This window comes from Pieris brassicae, chromosome 2 (genome assembly GCF_905147105.1).
Source record: "Pieris brassicae chromosome 2, ilPieBrab1.1, whole genome shotgun sequence".
NCBI lineage: Eukaryota > Metazoa > Arthropoda > Insecta > Lepidoptera > Pieridae > Pieris > Pieris brassicae.
The window spans coordinates 4,392,159-4,409,210 of record NC_059666.1 but is presented as its reverse complement, the minus strand read 5'-3'; the positions used below and the strand labels follow the sequence as shown (position 1 = coordinate 4,409,210).

Sequence of the window (17,052 nt, the reverse complement as noted above, 5' to 3'; positions counted from 1 at the left end):
TTCAAACCAGGGATCCCTTCGTAGTATCAAGTTAGATTTATATAAAATGAAATTATTTGTATTGGTATTTAATATCATGTATCTACCAGTGTTGTTAAAAATAAAGTCATGTATTTACAGGAAATTATATTTAAATTAATCATACACCATACAATTTGTATATTTAGTATAAATGAACTGAATTCGATTTGGTTCTAGGTTTAGGTTAGGTTAGGTCAGCGAAATTATTTTACATTGTTATTAAATGATATCTTATTATCTTTTGTTTACATTAGTTTATATCATAAACATTCAAGTTAATGCGTAATTTGAACCATAGCAATTCCCAATTTCCATTCAATCCTCATGCCAAAAGGCAATTACTTAACAAAATGAAACAATAAAATCCCGAAAGTACTTACTTGTGTAAATCACCCCTCAAGAAGGGCGTCAACAAATATTACTTATTACGTCACAATACAACACTGCAGGGTATTTATTACACACACGTTTTTATTGCGGTTTCAAGTTAAATTTGATCGACATAAACGCATAACCTCTCCCTACGGCGACTAGCCACAGACTGAGGAAAATGAAGGCTACGTTTTTGAGGTGAGCTGAGGCGCCCCCCGTACCAACGCCCGCCCAGGCACGCCGGCTGGGAACAGGGTCATAGATTACCTAATTGGATCTAACCACAGATATGTCTTGTATCCTCGTTGTCTCTTTTGAATAGTGAGATCTACTAGACAATACGTTTTTTAGTAAAACGTCCCATATGTATCTGTTTTTTTAATAAGCAAAGGAATACATGAATACCAAATTATTATTAAATTGTAAAAAAACATATCAAAATTATTTAAGATAATATGTTTTGTTAAACATAAATTGTATCAAGCAATGCACCATAATTGAAAAATATATAATTTTTAACGGAGGTGGACACGCTTTAGTAATATTTATATATTAGTAAAAACAATACGTAAATAGCTCAATCGCTACGCAAAAATGTATTTTATACTTTTAGACTACGTGCAGAATTTACATAAACATCTATTTTTTTATGATCTATGTCCAATAACGACCCCCACTGTTTTCGATCAAGTCTGAAAGTATGTTTCATTCATGAAACAATTAGCTTTAGGCACTTATTCTAAAGATGGACGTTCATGCGTATTTATTATTTTTCTGGCATTACTAACGTTATATAAATATTTCTTTTAAGTCCTGCTAGTGCTATTTGCACAATAACATGTAGCTACCTACATTCTTAGGAGGTACCAAGCTTCAGACTCTATAAAAAACTTATCATGATAGATCAATCTAATTGAATAGTTTTATTATTAAATCCTGTAAAATTGAGTATAATTATTTCTCATAACACGTGAATGATTTTTTTGTTTAATTAATATTACTTCAATTTTTTTCCGGACAATATTGATCAAAGATTCCCTTCGATTTTGATCTAATTGTTCAACGTATACTAGAGCCGGATATATGTACATCTGGTTGACAGTATTCATAAAGAGATTGTGGTTTTATGCATTCTATGCATTGTTCTGTTAAAGGCTTGGCTCGAAATTCACTGCTTATTTAACCAAACGTTATACTGATCCAAAATAAGTTACCCATTCAACGTTTTTGAATGCAGTTTTTAGATTATACACTAAAACTCCACGTTCGGATCCCAAATGCAAAACTTACTCTTAACGTGTCATTTGTTACCACTTTACTGCTCATTAAATTATAGACAATAGGAAAATTCTACAAAAATTACCTACGTAGTACTTAGACGTATAGTAGTCGGCGTTGTCGCAAATAATCCACTTCCAGAGGGAGTATTTTTTCCGGAAGGAAAAATTATGATAAATTTCAAGAAGTACGACTGTTTTTTTATTAAATAAAAAGCCTTACTCCGTTCTTCATACAAACTAAATCAGTCTTTTTCAGTCTTCATTAAATCAGACTTAATAAAATTTGGCAGAAAGAGACGGCTTTAGTCAAATAAGTGCGATTAAATTGTTTCATTTCTTATGAATACATAACTATAGTAAAGTTATTAGAATTAATATTAAAAGTTTAGTGAACTCCGGCTTCAATAACTGACCGCTGCTAACAATGCATGAGCACTGAATAGCCACCATAAGCCTTATAAAGCTAGTTTAATATTGCATTTTCAAGATACTTATACGAAAGTCAGCTATTAGTCGCTTATAAGATATAGTTACTTGAAAAAAATGCGACTAACTCAATACTAATAATCTTTATTCTTTTGTCTTAGCTATTGCTATAAAGTTCATGGTTTATAATGAGGAATATTGCGTACAAATTTCTTTATAAACGAATGTGTTTATTTATAGAGCAGGAGGCTCATCTGACATTAAGTGATACCATCGCCCATAGACACTATCAATGCCAAATGGCTCGGGTTGCCGGACGTAGAACAATTGGTACGCTCTTTTCTTGACGGACCCTGAGTGTAAAGAAGACCGTGTGTTTTTTTATAGGTCATTATAATATATAATAGATAATCTTAGTTCGATTGAAGTTACGAAAAAAAACATTGTTTCTTGTTGGTAGGGACAGGGATCTCGCCTTAATAATCTTTGCAAAATTCACAGGAATATGGTAGACATATATCAGAGTTTACAGGAAGTGGCGTTAATATTATTTTATTTTCAAATCTGTACCTTATATCGACAGCAGTATATATATATACTGCTGTCTGTGTATATATATATACACAGACAGCAGCAGGAATTACTTGCGTAAATTTCGGAAGAGCGACAAACGCACGATACATTAACAAAGAAATATATTTCTCCGAATGTCAAATAGAGATGACTCGATCAATCATAACTCACTTGGTGTATTAAAATCAAGTATGTAGGGTCATAAATCAAACGAACGATAAACTGCCATTCAGTAGTTAAAATATTGAATTTCTTCGATTTGATTTTCTTAGCTTATTCTTAATTTGATAGTGTGTACTAATAAAGAACAATCATTCCTTACCAATAGAATCCTACAGTCTCTAAGTGTTTTTAATAAGTGTATGAGTTTAATAAATAAATGTCCAACCATGCGAAGCCCGGCCAGGCTGCTAATATTTTATATACCAGCTGCGGTTACGATATTTATTCGCATTAAATAGTTAAGACTGGCTATTTTATATTTCTTACTTGAAAAACTGTAGACGGAAGGTATGGTATAGTTTGTTTTTTGAATTTAAATTATTACGCTTATTTTATGGACTATGTATTTTCATGGCATAATTCTTCAATGTTTTACTGCTTAGAAATTTGCTTGATTTCTAGGCCCCAATCTTTATAGTCTTCTTAAACTTGACCCAAAAAATTGACTTCCAAGAGGAAGACCTACGACGTCATAATCTTCTTAACTTCTACTGTCTTTTACAAGCTTATTAAAGCTCCGCTTTTAAGACTTTCTAAGCTTTCCTAGTATTTTAGGTCTTCAGCGAGCATTTCTATTCAATATGAATGCTATACTATACGTAGATACGTAGTAGTAACGCCGTGTCTCTATTTCCGTAAAATAAATTTCACTCATTTCCAGTAGTTTTCAACACTTTGCTCTATAGTTTATACATTTTATGTTCAAGTTTATAAATTCTATATGACCTTTTGACGATTGGCTTTCGCATTATAAAGGTCCCTCCAACACTGAAGCTATTTAATGACACAGTCAATGCAATTAGAACCAAGATGTGCTCTACAAATCATAGTATAACATTTTGCAGCAAGGGTGGACGAGATCTAATTATGTTGGCGTCATCGCTTTGCCTCAACGGACGATAAATTTAAGTTATAAGCTTATATGAGAAATTAAGCACCAAATTATACATGATTAATCGTCATAAAATCTGAATTCGAGGAATATATAATAACAATGAACATCCAAACGACACGACAAACATGTTTTAAAACTGTCGTAAATTCAATGTTTTCTTCGTTCTTCACTAAGAACGATTATTTTGTCTTATCTCCATAATTTAAAGACGCTCTCCTTACTACTTCACACAGCCTCAGCATAGTGCAGGGCAGTTCCAAAGCAATTCATTTCCGCAGTCATCTGAAATAAAAAAAACAAATTGGCTTTCAAAAGCCTGAGTGTTTTTTGTAGGGCTAAGCATTATCTCGCTGAGGTATAACGTATGCAGCTCTACAAGGCTCAAGTACGACTTCATATGGAATGCGCACATCTCTGGGCCAGAGTTCCCAAATGCAAGCTTTTTCCTTTTGCAAATGCAGCGATGGGCTTGTCGAATTCAATCTATCAATATGCTAAATAGTAGTAGGTAAAATCGGTTAAATGCTCTTTCTTCGCAGAAAAATCAAATGAATCACATGCTGTACTATGGAGTGCATTGAGAATTTATTTGGGTTGATCACTGCTGCCACGTTTCATCACTGCACAAGCCGTAATAAATCCAGATTTTAGCCGCACCGCCTATATGGCCGACGGAATCTACGGAATCGACTCCCGGTGAAGGTCTTCCCTGGGATATAGGACATACAATTATTTAAAAAGAAAGCTTACTTCTAACGGACATATTAAAAGGGGTGCCCATGAGCTACAGCGACCTCGTTGTTTGTCCTCCTATCTTATAAAAAAAGAATAGAATTTAAGGAAGTAAAGAGCAGTTTCTTTAGTATTCGATCGGATCTATGGTGACTTAATTAAATCTGAACTAGATGGCTCAAGTAAACTTTTAATAAAAAGACATGAGTACTGCCGTTAATCAATCTATATTTATAAATCAACTAATGAACGCAGACCCTAAACCACAAGAGTGAGAAAGTTCCAATTCTGTCAGATGAATTTTACGATGACGATCCAAGAAATCTTCATCCCTTGTAACAGCACATTATTCGAAGTTCAAAGATATTTTCAGAATGTTTATAACTTAGACCGCAGCTAAAGGCACCCCCCACAGCCTACGTAGAAGCAATAACCTCTTGTAATTAGATGCTATAAAATAGCATGTTTACGAGTCCTCCGAGATTTATGCGAGATCAAATTTGAGATACCCATAAAACACTCAATTGGTTATCGCAAGTGCAATCAATAATGACGAATAACAGACATTATCGGTGAGACGTAAAATTACAGAAACTTATGTAAAAGTTGACCTCTATTCGCTACAATGATCAGTACTAGGCGAGATTTTTAAGCACGTTCTCTTGGTGGTGCCTTCGAATGCCAGCGCATAAATCGCAGGATGATACTGTTATATGAAAATTTGTGAAACAAGATACATAACTATGTCCCCACGTCTTGACATTGTATGATTTATAGGGTAAGGTTGGCTAAAAAGGCCTCAATAGGTAACCCAACAATTGATTTTTGCAAAAAATCCTAATCATCATATATTTTAAATATACGTGTGTTTGTAATTAAACACCCTAAACGGCAGAACTGATTTTGATTAAATTTTTGTTCAAACGGATTCGAGAATGGTTTAGATTTACAATTATATATTTTTTTTATTAGAGACGTATACACAGGACAATATCTGTCGGGTCAGTATTCAAAAAAAATAGCATATCTAACATTATCCTTATACAGGTCTAATAGTCAAGTACCGTATGCATTGGATTAATAACGACATTTTGAGATTTAAAAAAACTATTTTTTTTTCAATATGTATATTTACGTCAATGTACAATAAACAATTTTCTTAAAACTAAACAATTATAATAAAATTACACTCGATCTGAAATAAATGTGCATTTATACAATGATTTAATATAAAAAATTACAACCAAAACTCGACCAATCAAATTGAACATACCTTGAACCTCTACTACCAAACCATACCCACCTCGGATTAAAAACCGAGCACTGCATTATAAAAGGTACATACCTTTATACTATGTGACTATCCTAAACACTGAAAATTGCCCAAATTGTCTGCATTAATATGTAACATTAATATATGTTACATAAACATTTTTAAATAATAGAAAACTTTTTTACAATGAGCTCTAATTCAAATATTTTCCCCATGCTTTTACACACTATTTGTGCCGCCTTTTAAATATAAAATCCACGCCCGTGAACCAACATAGATAAATTTATATAGAGAAAGGGATTGGAGCAACTTACATTAAAAGAGTCTACTTTGAAAATGCAATAAAACCTATGTTAAAATAACATTTATCATACATTAAATATATTACAACTACAATAATATTACTATCAACTAATTAAAATACTAAAATAATGTATTAATCATGATAATGAATACAATAAATATTGAATACACTAATATTTACTAAAAAAAATCACTCATCAAAATTTAACATCATTATAACATGCTAAATGCTATTGTTTTATGTCAATATTTCTTTGACACACATATGAATAATTTATTAATGGTGTTAAATTCACCACCATAAAATTTCACTAGTGCCAACAACCAACTATCTTAATTAATTTCACTCAGTCACAATAATCAAATTGAATAACATTACAAGAAGCAGTTGTATTCCTTGTATTGCAAGTTGTTCAGCAAAAGCATTCCATCTCGTTTTCCAAGAAATCTATGCCTCAATTGTGAGCCAATTAGGTCATTAAGTAAAATCATGTTGTTGTGTTTATTTTTATATGAAATTTAGTAACATTTAGGGTTTCTGACATACAGGTTTCTTTTTTTTTCAACTAATTAATGTTATAAGTATAAAGACACTGAGAGATAGACAAATTGTACAGTGTCTTTACTATTAAGATATACTGTTTACAATACAAGGGCATTAAATATAGACCTAAAGGTCTTTCCTAGAAGTGAGTCAAACTCGAGCTATAGGTTACACACAAAAGTACAGAAATGCAACTTAAAGCAATGTGTCTATTTGAAAATATTATACACTATTCATATGTGTTGGAAGAACATTTTGGCGTGGGAGTCCCGTCAATGCAACTACTTAATTTATTACCAATTTAATATTGAGCTATAATTCTCATGAATCCAGTGAAGTTATTTTGTGTGTGGTTTTTGGTGCATTTTTCTATTTACTTGAATATAACATATTGATTCTATTAAAAGTATATTAAAACTTAACTTGATAGATGTAATATGAATCGAAAGGCTCATTAAATTGGCAACAGAACTGCATCTGCCCTACTAATTATTCACTTTAGCTTAGTATGAAGTGATGAACAAAATTAATGTCAAATTATGATTATTTTAAAGTCCATATATTTTATTATTTAAACTGCAAATCAATGTGTGTTCTGTCAAATAATAAATAAACAAATAAAACACGTGACTAAGAAATGGAATGGTTCTCACAATAGTCCAGAAAAGATAAAGCAGCACTTATATAAAGTAGAAGTGATCAGTCTTAGAGACATACCAACACTAAATAGAAACCAACCAGACAATTAAATGTCTCTTTTAACTTAGCTTAGAGTGGGTTGTTTGCATTCATTACATTTATAATTAACTATTTACTTAACTAGCACCTTTTAATTTTTGTGTAACTAAAAATCATGTATATATATAGAGATATTAGATTTTAAAAATAATAAAAATAAAGCACTTTTAATATACTGAATGTTCAAGCAACAAACTTTTGCTGCTCACCAGTGTTGATGCGATAAGGGTTTGCATGCAGACCTGTGTTTCATGTAGTAGGTTCTTATCGCTAACTAATTGTGTACTTCAAGGTTTAAGCAGGGTTTATTTGGACTCTTGTACTTTATGAAGTATGTTTTTAAATCCAATTGTCCATAATTATGATTTAAATTTAACAAATTGTCTTAAAATTACATTTTTTGTTGAAAATATGTGCTATACATTGCCAGATACTTAAAATAATTTACTGAATAAAAAGTATAAAGCAAACAACCCACCTTTAAAGCACCGTTAAAACCAATACTTTAATTGTTACATAAAGAACTCCCGATTTTCTTGTGGTGGTCAAGTGTGCCGAAGTTGAGTGGAGTTACCAGTTGGACTCTGACAGTTTGGTAAGTCTATAATTGTGACTTCTATTACACGGAGACCTCGTAGTATAGGGTCTGTTAAATGAATTCCCCGTGGATTGTACACTCTTTCATTTTGCTGGGCAATATACTTTGATATCTTTCGAAGATGCTGAAATATATAACCATTTGATAGAAACATAAAATTATCATTAAAATTCTTAATTTTTAATAATAATGTTTACTAAAATTATAACAAATAAAAATACAATAATAAGATAAAGATAGCTTACCTTTTCATAATGCGTCTCAGTACAAATATATATGAAATAAGCTGTGAGACAGGCCAAGCACCCCTCACAATATGTGCTGCAGTCAGCTGTTTCTGCCATGTCAAAGTGCTCATTTAGCTTCTCTATTGTATACTCAAATGTTTGTCTGTCTATCTGTAAGATAATTATCTCATAGAAGTATAACCTCCTTCAACTCTCTAAATTTTATCATTATAGTTTTATTTAAGAAACCAATTTACTTTAGTCACAAAAAATATTTCGATACTTGTAGGGATAAAATGATACAGTTATGAAATGAATTCTAATCTAAATGTTATCAAGGCTAGTTTTTAAGGCGTGTTGACATCGTCTAAACTTACCCTATCTTCTAATTCTGGAGGAAATCTTGTTTGGAATTTAACAGCTGTACCTTCAGAATAATCTCTTTGTATGAATATCTTAATACCCTGTTGTGTAGGAGTCTGTTGACTACCAGGTGTGTTAGGTCCCGAGGGAATTCTGTTGTTAGCCATTGTAAAATTTTAATGTACTTAGACCACACTAAACTCGTTACAAAAAGAACATAATCCGCACTTTCAATGTCTATTACAACATAAATTATAACAACTTGTTAATATTCAAGTATTTCAATAATTTTATTCTTGCGATTTCTCTAATTCTGAAATATCTGATAGGTACATAGATTGCTGATTGGAAATAAATCACTGATGAAATTATTGTCAAGAACATGACAACTGACAAATCATGAACTTGTCAACTTATCATAATTATTTAATATAAAAAAACTATAAACGAATATTTGAATTCAATAATAATTTACCAATGTAGTTAATTTCAATACCTTTATTACAAAACAAACTAAATTAGAAAATGTTTATTTACTGGGCTCATACTTAAGCGCCACCTAGCCAAACTAGCAATTACATCATGTTTTAATATGTACAGAGCTCGCTAGATGACAGCAGCTACTAATAAAAATGGTTACGTCAATTAGAAAATTAGTAAATAAAATCGCCAATTTAGAAATACTCTTGTTTTTGTTCAAAATATATGGTTTATATTTTGCTGTTCAGTGTTCTGAAAAGTAACTTGGAAGTAATATATTTTTCTATCTGTTGTTTTTTTATGTTTATCACTCAGATGAGCGAGAAACGTTTCATACAAGTATATTAAAATTATAAAACTGGATGGAGGCTCCATGCCTCCATGCATTTGCCTGCTTACATGATTTTAATAGATTCCGAATTTTAGATACTTAAAAACTTCGCTTTAAACGGGACTTTCTTATACAGATACAATTATCTACAACGTGATAATATTGTTATAACTCAGGCGATGGCAATTTATTGACATTGTGAATGTACTTTGTATTTATTTATACCTAAGCTTGCATCTAGGTGTTTCCATCAGGTGGGATGCCAAATAGGTACTATTTGGCAAAAAATTAAAAACCATAGGCAAGTACCGCTGGTGCTAATGCTGCGAGTACGAAGAAATATTTCCTTTTCTATTAATTAATAAACAGAACTAAAGTTTGACAGATATATAAATTTTTTGATTTATGTTTATACTGTTTAAAAATATAACTAGCGCCAATTTATTATTCAACAAACGAAGGCGAAATCGGCCTGAATATTTTGTCGTCTGCCAAACGTTAATTCAATCCTCATTCATCATAATAATAGAAGTAACATTATTTTCTATTTTAATTTGATTGGAAATGGGAAAATGATCTTTGTCTTGTTACCACATATAGTGGCGTATCAAAACATTTGTAGCTTGTATGTTACGTATTATAAATATTGTAGTTATTAATATTAATAAAATTCATCAAAAATAATATTTCTAATATTTTAAACGTTTGTATATTTCAGCAATATCTGCGCGGTTCACAGACTGGTAAAGCTGCGAGCAACATAGACTTTTTGTCATAATTGAATTTTCAAAGGGAATAATGGCAACGAATACCTTGGTTCCTAAATTTTGGTAGTTTTTTTTTTAAATTTTAGTTGATGATATAGAGCAAACTAACTAATTGGCTTATTAGGCAATTAATGGTTTGTTAAATTTCAGCATCTACGGTAAGTGAAGTACAGAACATTTTTAATTAACATATTACCTTCAATTGAACTAAATAAATACGAGTATATTCCAATAAGATGTGGTAGGTCTTTCAGTGAGTTCAGCAAATACTTTCGGATTTATACACAGTAGATATAAAAGGTTCATAACTTTCTAGTATCAACAGTCTGACCAAAACGAAATATAATTATTGAGCCATTTTTAGTAATCAGCTGTTACTATGTAGTGTTTGATTAGGAACCATGTCACGCCCTTTAGCATCCGTTTTGCAGTGACATCTTTCACTATCGCGTATGACTTGAATGAAATATATGAGAAATGCGGTTTGTATTACGTAAATACAAACGCAACATAAGACAACACTTTCCATCTTGTGTTCTATAGTGACCATTTTGTCTAAATATGAAACATAAATCTAATTAACGAACCGATACGAGAAAAGACTAAATCAAAGCTATAGAACTGGATCTAAAGTTCGCTAATGAAAATTAACTCTTCTATGATCTTAATTCCTCTTTGCCTACTCTTTTTAATGTCCCTAAACCGTATTTTAATTTATTTTTAAAATTGTGTAATAGGTGGCCCTACACTAGTTCAGTGGCGCATAGCCAGGTTGTTGTTTATTGCCTAGACAGAATGAAGAATATTGCTAAGTGAGGCTGCTTCAAAAGGAGTTCAAATCGCCTCAGACGATTTCATTGAGTAAATAAATTCTTTAACACATTCTGTACATTTCAATTCATAAAAAAGGTCCCAAAAATAAAATTGACCACTATTACCATATCTCAATCCTTAATTCTTTTAGCAAACTTTTCTAAAAACTAGTTCGTAATGTTATAAGTCAAGTAATGACTAAACAACTACCGGAACAACAAGACGGATTTACTAAAAATCGCTCAACTATTTGTAACTTGACTTTTTCCACTGACTATATATTGCGAGGTATGGACGAGGGTGACCAAATTGACGTTATCTATACGGATATAGAAAAAACTTTTGATCACGTTGATCATATCATCCTGTTACATAAGCTTTACTCCCTTGGAAGCTATCCATCTTTACAGATAGATAAAGTCATACATATCTACTAGACGGCCAGCGACAGTACCTCATATGCGGGTCCAAAAGCATGTTCACTAACATTACATCAGGAGTATCCCAAAGGTCAATACTTGGCTTCACTTTTCTAAACCTCTTATGTTCGCGGATGACAAAAAAGCTTTTTAAGAATAAAATCCATAGATAACTGTAATCAAAAACTGTAATAAAAAATCAAATCAACACGATCTTAATAGGCTAGAAATATATTACAAATAAAGTAAACTTTCAGTAAATATAACCAAATGTAATAAGATAACTTTTCCGGGTACAAATAAAAAAAATACAATACATTCGGTAACACTCCAATAAAACAAGTAAAATTAGTAAAAGACCTTGGAATAGTATTACATGAAAAAATTAACCTGTAATAATGGGTGTATTAGCAACTAAATTCATTTAAATACATTAATTGCATAAAAAGTATTTATTTTGATTATGTCCGAAGCGTCCTGGAGTATGCGAGCATTATCTGGTCTCCATACTATATAAAATATAAAAATGCTGTAGAAAATAAACAAATAGTTATGCAGGTTCTTGCAAATATTTTAATTTAGACTCATTAGAATGTCGACAAGATTTTTACACGCTATTCTTAATAGCGGATAGATATATCTAACTATGACATCAACTATAGGATATTCATATTTTCCACCTCACCATAGAAGATGTGAGGAAGTATTTGAATAGGCGGGAACACTCTGATTTTCTTTAAGCGGTAATTTGAAATATTAAGTATTTGTTGTTTCAAATGTTAAATTTCAGTTTTCTTTAGTTTAAAAAAATTAATATATTTTTGTACATTAATGTACTTACTCATTTTATTGTTATATATATTCTTTATCTGTGTAATCTGTTTTGTTTTTCTGTATTTACTAAGTGTTTTGTTTTATAATATATATGTTAGCTGTAAGATTAATAATAATTAAATAAATAAATAAAAACAAAACCTCACTCAGCTTTTGACTATTAGAGTCGCCAACGCATCTTACCTAATGTTATATATTTTTAGTAGTTTAATAAAGATTAACGTCATACTTGTTCATACCTAATTAATATTATAACAGATTATTATCTTATAATTTCCTGTTTGTACCTTTTGCATTTGCATTGCGATGCATGATTTTCTTCGAGAATCAAATCACTTGCCTTCACCTAGAAACAATGCCTGATACACCTGTGTAGAATATGATGATACCTTCGTTTCATTTTAATTCTTGTGAACTCGTATCACCCATAATCGCTCTGCCATCTGTCATAATCGCTCTTAGATCTCTAAATAAGTTTGAATTGCCATTATGCAAAATACGTAATCATCAAATTCAGTGATGAAATGTAAAAGGCTTTGAGATGAATAATGTGTAGTCTTTTTTAGGAATATCATCTAATATTCGTCTTTCATTAACCTTATGTTTGAAAGTATGAAGTATATTTCCAGAAACTCCTTTTACACAACGTAGTATCTTTAATTCATTTGTAAATAAGTAAATGTATACAAATGAGAAGAATTTTTAAATCTTTACAAGTGCGGCTTCATTATTGACGTAAAGTACACAAATATATAAGTTTAAATCGTTTTTTGATGTACGCCATTAAAATTAAAAATAAACACAACAGACATATTTTAATGTATTATATAAATTAACCGTTTAAGGGCCCTTTATACGTTTTAAGATATTGTTTGTTTACCGAAACTAATCATGCATTCTGAAAGGGTAATTTTCAGTATACAGGTTTTTCCGGCAAAGCTTCCGGCGGAACTGCTAGTTTAAACAATTGATTCGTTTAAGTTTGATGTGCAGGAAGTTTTGGTTTAAGTTTAAGTAATACAGTCTTTAGATAGTTAAAAGTGTTAGCTTTAAAATATTCTTGTTAAACAAATTGAAAGCCTTTATTTATTCGATTACATACTTTTAGTTTGAATTAGGTACGCCATAATTAAAAATTGTAGTACAACCATAGATCCACACTCGCACAAACATACACCTTAATATAATTAGGCACCGCGTCACGTATTAATGCCAGTATATATACCCAGCCCTGAACTTCCTTAGCATACATTGTGACCGCTAATCAGACGGCAGCAAGTCGCATCTGCCGTCAAGTGCCAAACAGTGCAAAATGTTCAAGTTCGTAGTGTTATTATCAGTGACGGCCTTAGCTAGTGGCCAGTCCGCATCTGGCTTAGTGAAGAACATTTATAATGAATGTCTAAGCCAATATTCAGTGGAGTGTGTGAAACCGAGGACCCTGGAGTGGATCTCACAAGTTGCGAACGATGATGAGATCAAGATTACGGATAATATGTCTATATTCAGAACGGCGATAGCTGAAGAAGAAGATGTTGATCCAAGGATGGCTAAAGACCCAAATTACGCAATGTTTAATAGTGTTGAACGTTTTATTGAGACACATTCTTTAAGAGTGAAGGTACCTGATGAAATTGCCCGCAGTGCTGCTTCGGAATACGTGCCCCGATCTCTTCTGATGGACTTACCGTCTGAGTTGGACATGCCATTGGATGGTGAAGAGGAGGTGGAAACTTTCGAAGGCAGGAAGAAGAAGATCAAGCTCCCCAAGCCTTTGAGAATCAAGAGCAGTGCGTAGTTTAATTCTTGACTATCGATACAAGAATAGTTTAATTCTACATTTGTAAACGAATGCAGCTAGCTCATATGAATTTTAATATAATATAATTTGCAAAAACAATTTTATAGTCATATTCGTTTTACGTATAATCTTTTTAAACATTAATGTTGATTTTTTTTTCTCAGAACATGGATTCATCAAGAAGGTGATTCTGCCATTCCTCCTGGGTCTTAAATTCAAGACAGCTGTTCTCGTTCCGTTGGCGCTGGCTCTGATTGCTATGAAGACATGGAAGGCTTTGACTCTTGGTCTCATCTCCTTGGTTCTTTCAGGTAATTATTAACATTCAATTGAACTAGACTTAAACTACCCATTTTATTGGCAACTGAACTAAATCACAATGCCACCAAATCATTTGGTCCTAGTTGTTGTATTTCTTTTCTTCTGACTTCAAATAACGTAAACTTGTGTTTTTAATGACAAGCCGTTATTAAGATGATCTTAATTTTTGTTTCTGTTTAAGGTGCCATGGTAATCTTCAAGTTCACTAAACCCAAGGTTGTGAACTACGAAGTAATTCACTACCCTCAGCACCATGTGGAACACCATGTTGACCACCATGCCCCAGCCTGGGATGCTCATGGGCCATACCAGCGATCATACGAAGATGCCCACGACATCGCCTACGCAGGGCAACTATAAGTAGCTTTAATGCCACCGGACCTCTGACTAATTTATTTATTTATTATTTATTGTTTACTTGTAAATAAATTGTTAAATAAGATTCAAATTTATTTGAGGGGTATTTTATTAGTGTTATCCTAACATCAGATAGCAATGAGCTATAATAATATTTTTACTAATTATGAGAAATAAGTTTTGTAATTTAGCAGCTTTCTGCTCAGAAAACTGTGTCTTAAAATATAACGAAAGACACATAATATATTTCAAATTAAAATTCACAGTACAGAGACAATAAGAGTGACAGTTGAACAGTGCCAAGTTGGATCAATTTGCAGATTATTTAACATAATGAAAGTCTTATTAGTATTCCTATCACGATATAAACCTACATTATTATAGTATCAGCATCTTGGTTATTAATTTCATTGAACTTATTAAGATCATCATTTTCATCATTAAACAAATGATTATGCGCTTTGGTCTTTTTTATTGTTGATACCGTATTTGTATCATTTATACCGTCATCTAGTAGATTTACCACATCATTATCCTTAGAATGTATTGCTTTACTGTTATTTGTTATATTTGGATGTTGATAATCATTTGTATCCAAAGTAGGTTTGGTTGATTTCAATATCCCTTTTTCTTTACCACTTTCATATAAATTAGGATTCACGTCATGCGTTCTATCCGGTCGTGGTAAAAGTATTTGATTAGAAAACTTTTTGAATACATCGGAATGCTTTAAAGGATTCATTTTATAAATATTCAGGAGGACGTTGAAGTTATCGGAGTGCGCTCGTTTTATCCTTGCCGTATATGATGTTTGGATCTGAAAATACACGTAAATTGTTGACAAAGAGCCACGGGATCTATAATACATTTTTTTATCTTACATAATTCTAAGAATATTTTACGCCAGTAATTCAAATTTAAATAAAACAACGTTCTGAATGATTAAATATTCGCACTACATATAGAGCAGCACTAAAACAAAGTTAGTTATTTTCTAACACTACAGAAACTAACACTAATTTGGGAGGAAATAATAATAAAAAACCTTTATCACAACAATAATGGACAATGCATATATTTTTTTTTAACATTTAGGTGAGTATATAAATGTATTTTTTAAATGTTTATAGTTAGGGTAATCGCTGTGGCTATAATTGTGTAGTTCTATCGAATTAGTAGTAACTGTTAAGATATAATAATTATGTGGAATAAAAAAATAAATACATTTCTTATTGATTCGGTCAGTATTAAATTGAATAGCGTCGATCTTTACCAAAACATCTCTGAGAAAGTAGAACCCGCCCGCGGCTCAGGCCTCAATAGTTGCCGTGGCAAAGGCCTAGAATGTTTAATCGGTAATCGCAGCCCCAATCTCTCTAACTCATTATGTTAAGATAAAAGATATGCCACAACATTTACATTAAACGGACTTAAAATTTACTATTGTGTGTAAAGAGTCATCAATATTCTTCTATATTTTTGATATAATATGGGTGTAATTAATAATGTAAGATTCAAGACTAAAATACTTACGAGAGTAAAAATACAGCTTATTGTTATTTGATTTCTTACTTTCATGTTTCTGTGTTTAGCAACCACCTAGTACTGCCGTAATTTATAAACATTGATAACTACAATGTATGTTGTAAACCTATATTTGGCAATAATAAGGCTGTAGGTATACAACTTTCGAGGTTTTGTTGGTAGTGTAAATTGTGTCACGCCAATAGTTACGCATGACTGGGAACTTGTGGGTTCGGCTCCTGGCGAAAAATTATTCCGATTCAAATATAATATGCCATAGGAAGCCTAAAGGGTGACAGGTAGTTTTGGGAAAATAAATCGAATTGTTGCCTACTTTTAACTTAATAAGAAAATTTCAGGCACCATAAACAACTAATAAAAAAACATTATACTCGAAAGTAATAATTTATTTTAAAATAATCTAATTCAATAAATAATCTTAAACTAAATAAATATTAATCTAGACATGATATTTTGAGCCCCTTTTCTAAGTATAATCTATTTTATTGTCCTACTGACTTGATGGCTCTAATAACTTGAATTTTGGAAAATCTAGTTTACCAGTACTAAATAGCAATTTTAATATCCAAAAATCAAGTTAACATTTTGTAGTCTAACTATCTATTATATATATATATATATATATATATATATATATATATATATATATATATATTTATCAAAAACCACTATTTGGACATAGCTGTAGCTTATAAATGCAACAAAATTATATACAATTGTGTAAAAACTTATTTCTTAGGTACAATATATATTAACAACATTATTACTCATACATTACGCATTTTTCAGCTAGTTAACGGTGTATCCAATTTTTTTT

General features: G+C 31.4%; 4 protein-coding genes across 5 annotated transcripts in view; 1 reads left to right on the top strand and 3 right to left on the bottom strand.

Annotated features, from left to right (window-relative positions):
- LOC123720128 (cGMP-specific 3',5'-cyclic phosphodiesterase-like) overlaps positions 1-544 on the bottom strand; it is a 42,965-nt gene extending 42,421 nt beyond the window's left edge. For both annotated transcript variants that reach the window (XM_045676626.1, XM_045676625.1), the window contains exon 1: positions 402-544. The gene's annotated coding sequence lies outside the window, so the exon portion shown is untranslated. The remainder of the gene's footprint in view (positions 1-401) is intronic.
- Positions 545-5,639: 5,095 nt separating this feature from the next.
- Positions 5,640-8,901, bottom strand: LOC123720547 (golgin subfamily A member 7). The gene is made up of 3 exons (XM_045677207.1): positions 8,582-8,901; positions 8,223-8,375; positions 5,640-8,101 (listed from the first exon to the last, which is right to left on the bottom strand). The coding sequence occupies exons 1-3, from the start codon at positions 8,732-8,734 to the stop codon at positions 7,925-7,927; spliced, it is 483 nt and encodes a 160-aa protein (XP_045533163.1). The 5' UTR covers positions 8,735-8,901; the 3' UTR covers positions 5,640-7,924.
- Positions 8,902-13,476: 4,575 nt separating this feature from the next.
- Positions 13,477-14,693, top strand: LOC123720844. Its single transcript, XM_045677640.1, has 3 exons — positions 13,477-14,001; positions 14,177-14,323; positions 14,515-14,693. The coding sequence occupies exons 1-3, from the start codon at positions 13,524-13,526 to the stop codon at positions 14,691-14,693; spliced, it is 804 nt and encodes a 267-aa protein (XP_045533596.1). The 5' UTR covers positions 13,477-13,523.
- Positions 14,694-14,781: 88 nt separating this feature from the next.
- LOC123720845 lies at positions 14,782-16,346 on the bottom strand. The gene is made up of 2 exons (XM_045677641.1): positions 16,224-16,346; positions 14,782-15,507 (listed from the first exon to the last, which is right to left on the bottom strand). Exons 1-2 carry the CDS (start codon positions 16,266-16,268, stop codon positions 15,061-15,063), a joined length of 492 nt encoding a protein of 163 aa, XP_045533597.1. The 5' UTR covers positions 16,269-16,346; the 3' UTR covers positions 14,782-15,060.
- Positions 16,347-17,052: the final 706 nt, after the last annotated feature.

Coding starts and splice junctions, on each gene's coding strand:
- LOC123720547 (XM_045677207.1), bottom strand. CDS start 8,734: ATGGCTAACAACAGAATTCCCTCGGGACCTAACACACCTGGTAGTCAA. Junction 8,376..8,581: donor CTCCAGAATTAGAAGATAGG/GTAAGTTTAGAC, acceptor ATTATCTTACAG/ATAGACAGACAAACATTTGA. Junction 8,102..8,222: donor CTGAGACGCATTATGAAAAG/GTAAGCTATCTT, acceptor TATATATTTCAG/CATCTTCGAAAGATATCAAA.
- LOC123720844 (XM_045677640.1), top strand. CDS start 13,524: ATGTTCAAGTTCGTAGTGTTATTATCAGTGACGGCCTTAGCTAGTGGC. Junction 14,002..14,176: donor GCCTTTGAGAATCAAGAGCA/GTGCGTAGTTTA, acceptor TTTTTTTCTCAG/AACATGGATTCATCAAGAAG. Junction 14,324..14,514: donor CATCTCCTTGGTTCTTTCAG/GTAATTATTAAC, acceptor TTTCTGTTTAAG/GTGCCATGGTAATCTTCAAG.
- LOC123720845 (XM_045677641.1), bottom strand. CDS start 16,268: ATGAAAGTAAGAAATCAAATAACAATAAGCTGTATTTTTACTCTC. Junction 15,508..16,223: donor TAAGCTGTATTTTTACTCTC/GTAAGTATTTTA, acceptor GTGTATTTTCAG/ATCCAAACATCATATACGGC.